The sequence below is a fragment of the Marmota flaviventris genome, chromosome 9, assembly GCF_047511675.1.
Source record: "Marmota flaviventris isolate mMarFla1 chromosome 9, mMarFla1.hap1, whole genome shotgun sequence".
Classification (NCBI taxonomy): Eukaryota; Metazoa; Chordata; class Mammalia; order Rodentia; family Sciuridae; genus Marmota; species Marmota flaviventris.
In genome coordinates, this window is record NC_092506.1 from 116,734,297 (window position 1) to 116,748,063 (window position 13,767).

The window sequence follows — 13,767 nt, forward strand, 5'->3', positions numbered from 1 at the left end:
CAAGAATCTCAGAGTACACTTCCCAATTAACAGCCTAACTTGGAAAGTATCCTCCAGTAAGAGGTGTGAATTTCAGAGGGGAGAGACCCATTCTTCTTTGCAATACCAAGTCTTCCCTATTCTTTTGTTCATTTTGAGCACACTTGCAGCTAAAATACTGTGCACTGTACTCTCTATAAAAAATATGTGCATGTTTTGACAACTGCTCCCCTACATCTTCACCCTCCCCAATAAAACAAGAATAAGAAAAAACTAAATACACTTGTTTAGACTTGCAGATGACTGTATCAGGCACTTGGCATTAAACTACTGAAAAAACAGCTTGGCTGGAGCCTTAACACTAGCACTTTCATTGGCATTACTTTGGTGGTAGTACATATTAACTTTGGGGAAAGGGAAGGGTTTCAAATAACTGCTGTTGCTGAATTCTTCTCACCTAATCTGATAAGCTGCACTTGGTTTCCTTTGTATGTGTTAAACCCACAAATGATATATTGCCCAGAGACATATTTCTTTTTCCTGCCCTTATCCCCTTTTTACCCCCACCATTGGCACTCCGAACAAATCTGTCCAGCAGGCCTTATCCACCCACCCTCCATATGTAATGTTGAAAAAGCATGTGTAAGTGTGGATGCCATCTTTAGTAAACATTTACTACATACTTCAAGATATTGGGCAACAGCTCTCATCCCATGGAGCCATTCCGACCTAAGTGATTCAAATAATACAGAAGCTGGAATATGTCCACTGAAATGAAAAGTCATTTCACTTCCAGTATCCCAGTTGCCTTGGGTCTTATGTTCTTGGTCTTCCGTATTTTAGAAAGAAGAGGATTGGACTTAGCATACTTTTCACTCTGAAACATGGCTGGAATAGGTATCCATCAGAGATGTTTCCTAATATCCAGTGGAACAAGACAGAGCAGAGTTCCATGGTGACCTTAAGCCCAGTATTGTTGGGTTTGAAAGCATACAATGATCTACTTGGCCAGAGGAAGGACCCCTTGCAACATAACAGTTCTTAGAGTGAGGAACAGGTACAGGTTGTCCATTCCAAGCACCATGTTCTCCAACACCATCCACTCCCCAAAGCCTTCACATTTATTTTACTCCAAAGTAACAATTTAGTACCAGTAGAACACTCAAATGACACATTTATTTCTCATAAAATGTCTGACACAACCCAATTCCAGATGCTGAGTGTGGGAATAGATATGAAACGTCCATGCCTGACCTTAATTCTGAGTTTGTGCCAGCTCATGATTGTCTCTGGAAGTTGTAATCAATAGGCTCTTTTTGGCACATCACTTATATTCCCAGAACCTGGTTCCTAGTAGCGCACTAGGAAAAAAAGATGTCTGTTGACAACTGGCAAATGCAATATTAATTTTGTTCCCATTAGCTCTACTTCTTATGACAGTGCCTAGCTTTCCATATGCCAAGGCAGTCTTCAATTGTACATATATTTCCCCACTCTGGGTGTCATATTCATGTTGCCATAGCAGAAAAACACAAAGAGGGCACTTACGTTGGAGGAAGAGATCAATTAAGCACTAAGGGAATGGAACTCTATTACAGAGTTCATATTTATTCTCTATAATGTAGGCCTGGAAAAGATTTCCAACTGAGGCAGGGCAGGTCTGTAAGAAAGTCATTGTTGATGCATAGAAAAGCATCCCCTCTTTCTCATGCCCTCATGTGGTTTTCAATGCTGTTTTTTTTTTTTTTTTTTTTTTTTGAATCTCAGGCTCCCTTGTTGGCTGAGTCCTTCTTGTTTCAGGAGAATGCGGAAAGATCTGGTCCACTCTTCTTTATATGCTAGGTCTATTGGAACACAGGAAGCTGGGGACATCCTTCCCAAAGCCATTAGAGAAGCAGCCTGTATCTGAGAAAACTGTGTCACTTACACTTTCCCCCTTCTGTTTGCAGTGTTGTGTTAATCAAGTGCTTAGAAATTAAGTCAGTTGCTCAAGTGCCCTCAGCTCAGAAGAGCTTCCTGAAACAAATACCAGAGTTGTCAACACACCCGCCATGTAATTGGCCTCCATAAGCTTTTTACTGGATGGTTTTCAAACAGATCAAACCAGAACTGGGACAGAAAGGAAACACTTAGAAGTAGTCCACTTTGGAGAATGGACTGCTGACTTTACATTGCAGACACAGATGTGTGTTTTCCTTCATGTTCTTGCTCCTAAGGAAAATCTGCCTTGAAGAAGGTCTTGTAAGTTCCTGATATGCACTTTCTGGAAAGGCTGAGAGAAGCATGAAAGTTGGTAGTACAATCCTTTGAGCACGAAAGAGGAAACGCAGTACTAATCAAGGTTTGTCCAGAGCTGATCTGCTTCCCAAGAAGATGTTTTAGCAACTATAGACTCTCCTGGGAATAGTGAGTGACTGGTTTACATTGCTACTTTGGTCCATCTGTTTACAGGGTTTAATTTGGGTGGATGGGTTTCCACATTCTAAAGAGTCCATGACACAGGGTACAGCTTTTCTATGTTGTTAGCCTGTGAGATCATTGGCTTTCACATGATAAGTTGATAGGAAATTTTGAAGATGCCAATGTCTGTTGATGGTAGAGGAGAGACAAAATAAAGTATAATAGACACAATATGATTAGAGATTAATATGGTGATGAACTGATAGTAGTGGGGAGAGAAATAAAAAAAAAACATGTTAGATAATTACATTGATAGATTGATAAATAGAGTAAATAGATCACTAGAGAGAAAGACAGGTGGGTAGACAATTGGATGGAGAGATAAATCAGACAATTGGGTAGATGAATAACCATATGATTACTTTTATAGATCACTTGATAAAACCTAAACAGCCATTTATTGATCATTTTTTATGTGCTATAAAAGAGAAGTACTCCCCTTAATATACTTCCCCCATTTTTTTAATTGTTGTTGTTGTTTTTCTTTTGGTCACTTGACTTCTACATGTTTAGTTTTTAGTTGCATGCGGAGCCCCTAGCTTCTAATGCTCACAGCTAGTAGAAAAATGAATAGGGCAAAGTGATTAGAGAAGTTGGCAAGATTTTATATGTATGTGTGTCTGTTTGTGTATATGTGTGGCTTACACAAATACACATATTTGTATATAGTGAGATAACTCTCTAGAAAGAAAAGATATGGACCCTAATGAGATTTGACAATCGTTTGAATGGAAGATATGTACATTATAATCAAGAAAATGATTCAATGCTCAAGAGACAGAAGTAACAAGACACATGGATATAACTCTTACTGTGTATCATATTATTAATCAAGTTGTGTCTTCAGGGTGTTTATGAGGCACATTTTCTTTGCTCACATGAAACTCATGTTTTGGGGTATGTGTTTGTGTGTGTGTGTCTGCATGTATGTGTGCATGAAAGTTGCTTGCTTGTAATGATTATGGGAAGAGAAGCAGACAAAAAGGAAGGGCCAAGATTGCAGGAGCAGATTCCATTTTGGGACACACCAATAAATGATTATCCTACACATGGTAGAACCCTGCCCACCCCTCCCCCCAATCCCATTCATTCCAACTGGAAAAAAAAAATCACAATTAAAAGAAAAACAAAAAACCAAAAATATATCAAGAAGAAGAACAGAAACAAGTGAACAAAAAGAAGCCCAAACTGGTTTGCCCTCCGCAGTGTAGATTAAAGTCTGTGATATGGAGAAGCAGGCGTTGCTCAGAGGACCTAGGGTTTCTTATCAAAACTTGATGAAGAAGTGGGCAAAGAGGGTCCCTGAGAGCCACAGACAAGCCAGCGCTCTAGAGGCCGAGTTTACACCATCAATGACTGCTCCAGGCCCTGTGTAGGGGAAAGAGAGACAGACCCATTAGCATGTACCCACAGGACACCATACTCATCTCTGACAAGCAAATCCACAAACATGCTTCTCTGTGAGCATTCCCCCAAGTCCAACCCCCTCCCTTCCAAGTCCGCAGAAATGGAAGATGCTCACTGGAAGGGATTGGAAACTTAAAGGATGCCCTGAACACTATTACCTGCTCTGAAAGACTGAGCTTAATAAATATATAGGGAAGCTGAGGGTAGTCATTTAGGCCCATGGTCCCAAAGGTTAGGGCAACAGACAGGGCTCCGTGGTAAGGCAAGATAGCCTGGCCTCTTTAAAATCAGGGCCTCTAATTGTCCTCTCTCTATGGAGATGGAATCCAAAACAGAAAAGGCTGAAGAGGGAAAAGATAGGCATGGGGGGAGGAGATGGTTCAGAGAGGTGAGAAGTAGGTGGTGGGTGGGAAGAAGGAGAAAGGGATGGAGATATTTTGCTATCAGCAGAAGTCTAGGTGCTAATGAGATGGACTTTTCATCTTCAACACATGTAATTTAGGTGTTGGGGGAGGGTTCTCCTGAAGCTGCTGAGGAAGGATGGATAATTATTCTCCAGAGCTTGAAGAGTGGGAGTGAGTCTATCCAAACTGTCAGCAGTGCCTCTCCAACAGCATCAAAGAAGACTTGGCATCCCTGTAACAAACTGCCACCTGATGCTTCCTTGGCTTCTAATTCCCTCCCTCTGGTCCTTTCCCATATCCCTACTGAGTCCTTCACATTCTACTGGGAAATAAGAATACAGAATCATGAGCACTATTTTTCTCCTCAGCTTCTATGCCTCAGGAAGAGAAACCACATGAATCTGGATTGTCCTAGTCTGCCTTGGCCTCAGGGCAGATGTGCCAGTGATGAATTCTGCCTCTGTGTTCCTCCTCCACCTTTATTTGCAAGCACAGTGTATTCCAGGTGAAGCAAAATGGAATATGGTCAAAGGATTAAAAGACCAGTGACAGGGGAAGGAGATGCAGACAAATAGTGTAGCTCTTCCATTGTCTAAAACTAAGACTTTGCTGAAGTAAACTGGCCTGCTAGTAAAAAAAAAGCTTTAAAGAGCTAACATGGGGTGAGTCTTCTTGGACTAGACTCAAGCCATTTGAATTGCTTTGCCTACTATGAGACTGATTCATACCTTTTGCTTAGTAAATTCCAGGTCTCTCACTTTAGCAATAAGTATACAACTGTTCCTACCTTAAGGACTTCAACATAGATATTTTTTCTCTGACTTATAATGTGCACAATGCTCAGGTGGACTAAAAATTATATTTACTTTATAGCTGAAGTCCAACTCATGTTGCTGTGCATTTTAGCTATTGAATATTCACAAACAAGGGCAGGGTGCAGGTTCTAAAACAGTTGTCTGAGTTTCATGGAGGCTCCCCAACAATTTATGAGTATTAGCCTGATTCTGGGTCCTCCAGGAATCCTGGTGCACATCCTAAAGACTAGCCTATATAATGTACTAAGTTGGAAAATATTCAAGTGGAAGCTCCATGTCATCCTCTATATTGTCTTCTGCAAAAGATGATGATTTAGGTTTTTAAATAAATTTATAAGGAAATGAGCAATTCAAATTGTTAAGGCTCTTATGTTAATTTAAAAGCATTATTCTATATATAAATTGCCACACACACACACATAGAGTTGCTCCTCATTCTCTAGAGAAGATTGTTCTAGGACCCTGTATATATATACCAAAAATCTGCAGATGCTGAAGTTCATTATTTTAAAATGCCACATTATTTTCGTAAACCCTACATACATCCTCTTATTTGTTTGTTTAATTTGAAGTACTGGGAAATGAACTCAGGGCTTCATGCATGCCAGGCAAATGCTCTACCAGTGAGCCACATCCTCAGCTTGTCCTTCTGTATACGTTAAATCATGTCTAGATTACTTATAATACCTAATATCATGCAAATGCTATGTAAATAGTTATTACATTGAATTGGTTAGCAAAGAACCATAAGAAATAGATGTTCAGGACAGACACAATATTTTCCATCTATTATTGTTGAATTCATGGGTGCATAACTCATGGATACAGAGGGATACACATGCATGGATACTTTTATTTAAAAGTATCTTCCATTTTATATATATATATATATATATATATATATATATATGTTAGATTAGTTAATGTATATACATATATGTGTGTGTGTATTCATTTATCATGTTTATATTAACTTGAAAAACAATTAAAGCCTATATTTCACTTTAAAGAAATGTAGGTGTAGAGATCTTATTTTTACTGGTTCTACCTATGGACTTAAGCATTTCTGTAACTGTAATGCTACGAGCACTGCTCTGGTTAGAGCTAAGATAGAGAGGAGAGAAGCATAAAGGGAAAGCAAAAACAAGCAAACAAAAAAAAAGTGATGTATGGAATTAGAAGGAAGTGGAATCCTAAAGAGAAATGAGTGTTTCTTGTGGTTATGGGTAAGATGCTTGGTGCTGATCAGGTGGAAGTTTACAGATATCTTCAGTTTCTGCTGAATGTACCATCAAGTGGGAACCATGAGGATGACTTAGAGATATGTAGGCTGCCCAGCTTTCAGAGGATAATTGTGATGACACAGTACTGTGCTCTCTATCTACAATTCAAAGAATCTAAATAGATTCTTTGCTTTTGATGTTTTCAACTCTACATCTTCTCTATAGAAAGTAATCATTTCCCCCAGTGGTCATAGCATCATGTGGTAACAGGAGCAACCAAGTGGGGACACAATTTCTCTAGTGCCTCTGATGTTTTCTAGTTGAGTAACACCTCTGTGGGCTTTTGTTCTTCCATCTGAAAAATGAAAGTAGGTGGAGCTTGATGACTTGTATGATTCTTCCCCTATTAGCTTTCTGAGCTATCTTATAAATGGAACTTCTATATCTAGTTCTAGAAGGAATAGCTTATGAGCACCCAGACAGCCTTCTCCAGGGGGTATAAAATAATCAACACCTTGGCTTTTAGCACCACTGCATGACAGCTCTTCCTGAAACATGAAATATTACTGGACCCAATAGTTTCCCTTTTTGGTCCCAATTCCCAGGTAGTTCCAGAAAGTTGTGAGGTTCTTTAGAAGACATGATGAGCAACTGCTCTGGAGCATCAAATAAAATTTGCTGCCAAAGTGCCTTTGGTCAATCAGACTGTGAAAAATGGCTGGGCTATTGCAGCCAGAGAATAAGTCTAATCCATTCTGATAGAGATTAAAACCAACACTGCTTTCCTCATAAAGATTCTGGACATATTTGAGATTGACTTCAGGGCCAAATGACAGGATTGTTAGAACTATACAAAAGGGTTCTCAGGCTTTATTTAGAGCAGAAGACAGTGGCTCACATCTTTATACCACTCTCTAAGTTGCAGGAATGTGAGGAATAAAACCATTAACAATGAACTGATTTTTAAATCACATATTTACAATGATCCTACTTGACTGGAAATGAGGAAAAGAAGGTACCAGCATTAGGTCATTCACACTGGACTTCAGTATGCTCTAGTCACTTTCTTCACTTGGGAAAATGCATAGTTTGAAAAAGTGATGGATTGCTGTGCTTTAATTTGGTGCAGTTTGAAGACCCTCAATGACCTCTTGGGGCTCACATTTGGTCCTTAGACTGCCACAGCCTTTTGCATACTTGTTTAGTGAATCTGCAGAGCCAAACTCTGTACCAGGGGAGGGATTGGCATTGAAGGAGCTCTTCACTCTGAGATCAGCAATGCTCCCATAAAACCTTGAACATTCATTTCAGAATCAGATTGAATATGTTTTTCTACACCATGGCTTCTTTAGGTGAAGGCTGCATGAATTTTCATGTTACCCAAGATTTCAAGACATTAACTTGAGTACCAAATTCATGGTTCCCAAGATGATGTCAATTTTAACTTTAATAAATATAGTAAAGAATTCAAATGTTTTTTTCCCCCTTTTCTTGGCTTGTTGGAATGTCTGTTAGTGGTAATAGGGATAAAAGTTAATTCTTACCTAAAACTTAGACTCCGAGATTTGGAAAAGCAGGGTAGATTTTCAAGGAGGTTTTCTCCTTGAGAAAACTGACCCTGAGGGGCATCTGGATAAAGGCCAGGGGTTTCAAGAAAAGATGGGACTAAAAGTTGCAGGTGGGAAAAACATCCACTAGGAAGACAGGAAACATTCTCTGTGTATTCTGCCTCCTGGACCTCTCTGTGTTATATATGAAGCCCTAAATATTCTTTGGGGTAACATCACTTATAATATGTAAGTGCAACTATTCTGACATATAAGTGGAACTAATCCTGGAAACTTTGGAGTCAGACCAATTTGGCTTTAAATCATGAGTCTTTGGCTTGCCAGTTACGTGGTCTTAGACAAGATATTTTGTCTTCTCTTGTTGAAAATAGACATAATAATACAGAGTTTACAGGATTAAAAGATCAAGATGATCAGTATTGTGCCTCTTGGAAAGTAGTTATGAGATAGAGGTAACTGCTGCTATGGGTTAGTGGTTCCACCCTCCCTCCACTTCAGTTTCTTAGTTGCGATTAATATTAGGTTATTTAAATCTTTTCCAAATTCATTGAAATTGGGGTGAGATTTGGGTAAAGGAGTGAATGAAAAAGTGTGGTAGTGTAATGGTCACATTGCTACTGAGAGAGGCCATTCTTTGGGGGGCTTTGGAGGATGAGGGACACTGACTGAGTAGGGAGAGATCTAAATCCAAGCTCAACAGTAAAGACCAATGGCAAAGGGGCAGTTCTCTGCAGAGAAAATGGATCTGGGCCAGACTTGGAGAAGTCATAGTACTTATTGGATGTCTCCATGCCCAGACTCTATTTTCAGAAAAAAAAAAAAAAAGATAGTCACAGTCTCTACCTTCAAAAAGCCTTTCCCCAGTAGGACAGAGACAGTTGGACTTTAAATAAATAAACAAGAAAAAAGACAAATCCTTTTTTTTTTTTTTCAAATTCTCTAGGTTCTGGAAAGAAATTCATTTGGAACAAATAACCTCAAATGTCTTTCATCTCAGGAACATCCTGCCTGTTGGGTAGTCTTAAAAGGATTAAATTCAAGAGTTAGAAAGAACTGAATTTTCATTCTTTCTACCCACTAGCAGGAAGACTGGATGAACAATTTCTCTAGAATATTTTTTTTTAATACATAAAATGGGGAAGGGTAGTTGCATCTACCTTGTAGATTAGTTAAAACAGTATGTAAGTGTAAAGTCCCTGAATACAAATAAAAGATGAATACATATAGATTGAATTAGAATTAGGACCACAATGCTGATTTTGAAAATAGCATGTTGTATGGGGATCCTGTACAAAGAGATGCTTTGGGATACTAGGTTTTCAAACACTGCCAAATACCAGCTGAAAGCAAACTTGGCTGTAGTACTTGAGTGACCGGATTCCTTCTGGAGGACCTGAGGTGGCTGCTAAACACAGATAAAAGCTTCCTCACGAAGACCAGTCATTCTGAGGAAGTGTATTCAGAAGCCCAATTCTTTCTCTGGGCAAATGCCACATTTAAGGAATCCTGCTCTATTTATGTTTAACAATGACTCAATTCAAGAAGAATGGCTGCTGCAAATATCAGGCTTCATTAATTTTTTTTTCAGGGAGATAAATTGACAGTGAGAACATGTAATTATGCCCTTTCTCATTATTCCAGTCCCTCCTCCTTCACCCTTTCGAATGCTAAAAATTAATTGCTTCCTTCATGCCTGAAGTTGAGCATCTTTAAAAATAAAAGCTGAAATGAGGATGCAAAGGCAGAAAACAAACTGTGAATGACAACAACAAAATACCTTGAAAACCAATATGCAGAAAAATATAAGTCAGGTTTCAGCATATAGAAAAAAGAAAAGTGATTGATAGAAAAAACTCTAGAAATGGCAAAATGTCATAAAGGTCGACTATTGTGTACACTATGGGCCAGAGGAGAACTATCTGTCCAGACTTAAAGTCCAGCAAGAACAAGACAAATAATAAACAAACACATAAACAAAATAAAGTCTATCTTTCAGAGGCCTACTTTGGGAAGCAAAGTGTACTATATACTATATTTTTAAGAAACAAACATGTTTGAGGACTTGAAATAAAATTAAACCATTTCTACAAAATAAGAACTAGGAACATGTGTCTAGCCACATGCACTTGCTGCTTGCATTCAGAGTGTGGCTCCTCACCCTCTTGCGCAGCAGGTGTTGACAATCACAGTATGAGGACTCAGTATAATGCTCCTGGCAAAGGGATTCTCTCCTCTCTCTCTCTCTCTCTCTCTCTCTCTCTCTCTCTCTCTCTATATATATATATATATATATATACACACACATGTGTATATATGTACATATATATATATATATATATATATATACACACACACATGTGTATATATGTACATATATATATATATATATATATATATATATATACACACACACACACACAAACATATAAACTTCCTAATGAGATCCTACCTTTTAAGAAATTCTGAAGTTTAAAAATGTAGTGTACATTATAAGGAATGAATGTATTAGAATGTGTCTTTATTTTTCTGTTCTGGATCGTAGTATAAATATAGCACTTTCTTCAACAGCAGCAGCAGACCAAGTAGCAGTAATTTTACTAAAGTGGCAGGTGGGAGAGTGAGCACATTTAAAAAAAATAGAAAGAAAGAAAAAAAGAAACTCACAGGCAAGTTGAACTTGTTGATAGCACAGTGAGATCAATGGAATATCTGAAGTCTAAAGAAGATACAGTTTTGCTATGAAATTTGGATGGGTTTTATAAGTATAATTATGAACTGTGTGACCTTCCTAATGAGGAACCAAAAGGATAATGATGTTCTCGGTGATTAAAAGAGGAGCAAGGAAATCTAATTAGAGGATGTGTGTGTTACACTTGTTGGTGAAACAGAAACCTATTTTCAGCAGTGCTGGGCAGATGAAGGCTCCTCATTTCCCTTGAAAGGGAACTTTCCCTCCATTGTCTTTAATTACAGAGAAAAATGTGGCACTGTGTTGTTTTACAAGTAAGATTAACCGGGCTTTCAGCGCAAGGAAAATGCATGGATCAGGAGGGAAGAAGGCAGCCATCTTCGTTTTCCTCTCCTCTCACACTCCCTGTTTTCTGTTCATCGCAAAGACAAAAGCTTAGCAAGTTAATACCAGAAGTTAATTCAAATCTGTAAGCTCATCACAAACCTGAAGGAGACAAGACTTTGTCTAAGCTGTGTGTCTGTGCTGACATCAGCACACACTGAATGCTCAGTGTGAAAGTCTAAATGCTTAGGCTAATAGCCAGATGTCAATGATTCACATGGAGGAGGGTGGGGGTGCAAGGCGATGACAAGGAACCTCATCAGAAATGAAATGTGAAATGTCTGCATTTTTTCCCCTAATATGTTGACATCTTGCAGGTTGGGGAAAATACAAATGATTACACTTCTGTCATCAGCCAAAAGCAATGGTATTTCTCTCTGACTCATTCTCTCCCACCTGGATTTATATTGTCAATTTGAAAAATAAAAATCATGTATATTTATCAGCAGGAAATGGACAAATAGGTTCAGCATTTGATGTTTCTGCAAGAGTGCCTTCTTAAACAGTGAACTGAAATGTTTGATAGAGTTTCCCTCGCAAAGCAGGCTTGGGAGGGGACCCCTAAATTAAAATTAGAATTGGGCCAATTGGAGGTTGGAATGCAAGTAAAGTAAGAGAAATAGTGATGTGGCTTCCCTGAGGGGAGAGAACTACAAGTCCTTTAGAGTATTTGGCCTTTCTTTGGTTAGTGAAGAGTTTCAAATATATGGAGGCTGTGACTGATGTCCCTATTGACTGGGAGATTTATTTATTAATTCCACAATCATTGACTGGGCAACAACCATTGCAAGATACAGTGCTGCATCCTGTAAATGCAGAAACAAATACAAACAAAATATAAGCCGGAGGGCAAAGCACCACAAGAGCCCAAGAGATGAAGGATTTATTCTTCAGTGGAGCTCAGAAACGCTCTACAAATGAACTGCCATAGAGTTGAGTCTTGAAGGATAAATATGATTTTATCAGGCAGAGAAGAGGACAAAACCTGTATGTGTTACCCTTTAACACACGGGAAGAGATAGAGTATATATAGGTTTGAATGAAAGGTGGGAATAAAGTCAGACTCCAAAACCTGGTGTTGACACTCCTGTGGTAAAATTCCTATGTTGGGGAAATTCTGTTGCATCATTTGAATTCTCTAAGCTCTAGGCCCCTGTGAAATAGAAAGAATAACAGTGCTATCTCAAGGAATTCTTAAGTATCTGAAGGTGTGTGTGGCTGACAGTTAATAGATGGAAACTATTTCTTCATTCCTTTAGCATAGCACCTATCATATTCTATGATAATGGTTTGTTTCTTTGTTTATTAAAGGTCAGAAACTCTGTTCCTCCTGATCCTCCATCCTAAATATGATTACTGGCATAAAGTAGGCACTAAATAAATATTTTTTGACCAGATGAATAAATTGATGGTTGAATTCAGAGTGAAAGCAGATTCATGAAAGGTTCATTGTGATGACCTGGGGTATAGCCCAGCCTAGAGGGTGCTTGAAGCTATACGGTAGGTAAATCTGAGATTGCATACAGTCTTAATGTCATGCTTCTTTGGTAGGAAAGAGTTTTCAGCCAGGTAAATGACAAGGTTCATTCTGAGGTTTGGAAAGGATGCTTGGCCCTACTGGGGCAAACAGATTGAAGAGGAATTACCAAAGATGAGAGGACCCATGAGAGCATATTGTAATTGTTCAGATGAGAATGGGGAGTGGGAAGTCGGATGCAAGGTTGAGATCTACTTGTTAGGACTCATTGGCTCACAGAGTGAGAGGAAGTAAGAAATGATGGTAAGGGTTCTAGGAAATGTATGTAGGTACAAAGCAAGTCAAATGCTGAAGAGAAGGGTCCCTTGGGGAGAAGGACTGGATTTGAAATTTCCAAGGAGGATTCTGGCAGGGACAGTGGTCTGTCACTCAGCATTCCGGAGAGTGCTAAAGATACAGATTTGGAAGTCATTTGACTACTTCTGAAAGGCTACCAATCTTCTATGTGCCTAAAATTCCCTTGGAGAGTTTGCTTTAAAAGCACATTCTCAGGGACATTCAGAAAGATTTTGATTAGGTGGTTCCAGGACAAGGCTCACACTCTTTTTTTTTTTTTTTTTTTTTTAAAGCATCCAGAGTAAGTCCTATGTAGGCTAAGAAATAATTCTCTTAAGATGCTTGAAGATGTGGAAGATTCCTTCAACTCTCACTGTAATCCTCCCCTGTACTGACTTATGGGACACCAAGGAAGTCACCTCCTGTTTATATCAGAAATGCCAGAAATGGGGAATTAGAGGTCACCGGGGTCTAGAACCAACAGAAAGTGGGTGTTGGGAGGGAGAGAGACCCTGGTAGCCTGAGGTGAATGGAGCTTGAGAAAGTGGTAATTGCAAATGCTGATGTGGTGATTTCCTTTTCTGAGAGGACATGCTAAAGAGAAGTTTGGAGTCTTCATGCCCACTCTTTGTATTCCTCCTGGAAACACCTGGGGAAATGTATAGCGGTCAGGACACCTTAAAGGAAAGGAAGGAGAAGACGGAAGCAGGAGTATGTGTGGGGTGAGAGGAGTGTACAAAGGCAGAGACGCTAAGGCTCAGCCCACAATTATTAGTGGGGTGGACTTGGAAAGGACTCTAGTTGAAAATTCAGTTTGGAGATACAACCTGATATGCATATTTATTCTGGAAGAACAGCTATTAGCAAAGAAAAATAGAGATTCTGCCCTTAGTCTTTCAGGAGCTGCTTAGTTAGACTGTAGGCATAGCTACTCCAAGGGCACTGAAGCTTTGCCTGAGGAAAAACCCAGAGCCCAGATGTTGCTTTAACTGGAGTATTTTGCCATGCTCATTTGCAGTGACAAG

At 39.1% G+C, this 13,767-nt stretch overlaps 1 protein-coding gene across 3 annotated transcripts in view; it reads right to left on the minus strand.

The window, feature by feature from the left end:
* Positions 1–3,706: 3,706 nt before the first annotated feature.
* Positions 3,707–13,767, minus strand: part of Opcml (opioid binding protein/cell adhesion molecule like) — a 536,087-nt gene continuing 526,026 nt past the window's right edge. For all 3 annotated transcript variants that reach the window (XM_027945504.2, XM_027945503.2, XM_027945501.1), the window contains one exon: positions 3,707–3,807. In XM_027945504.2, the coding sequence (XP_027801305.1) occupies positions 3,707–3,807 (101 nt within the window). The remainder of the gene's footprint in view (positions 3,808–13,767) is intronic.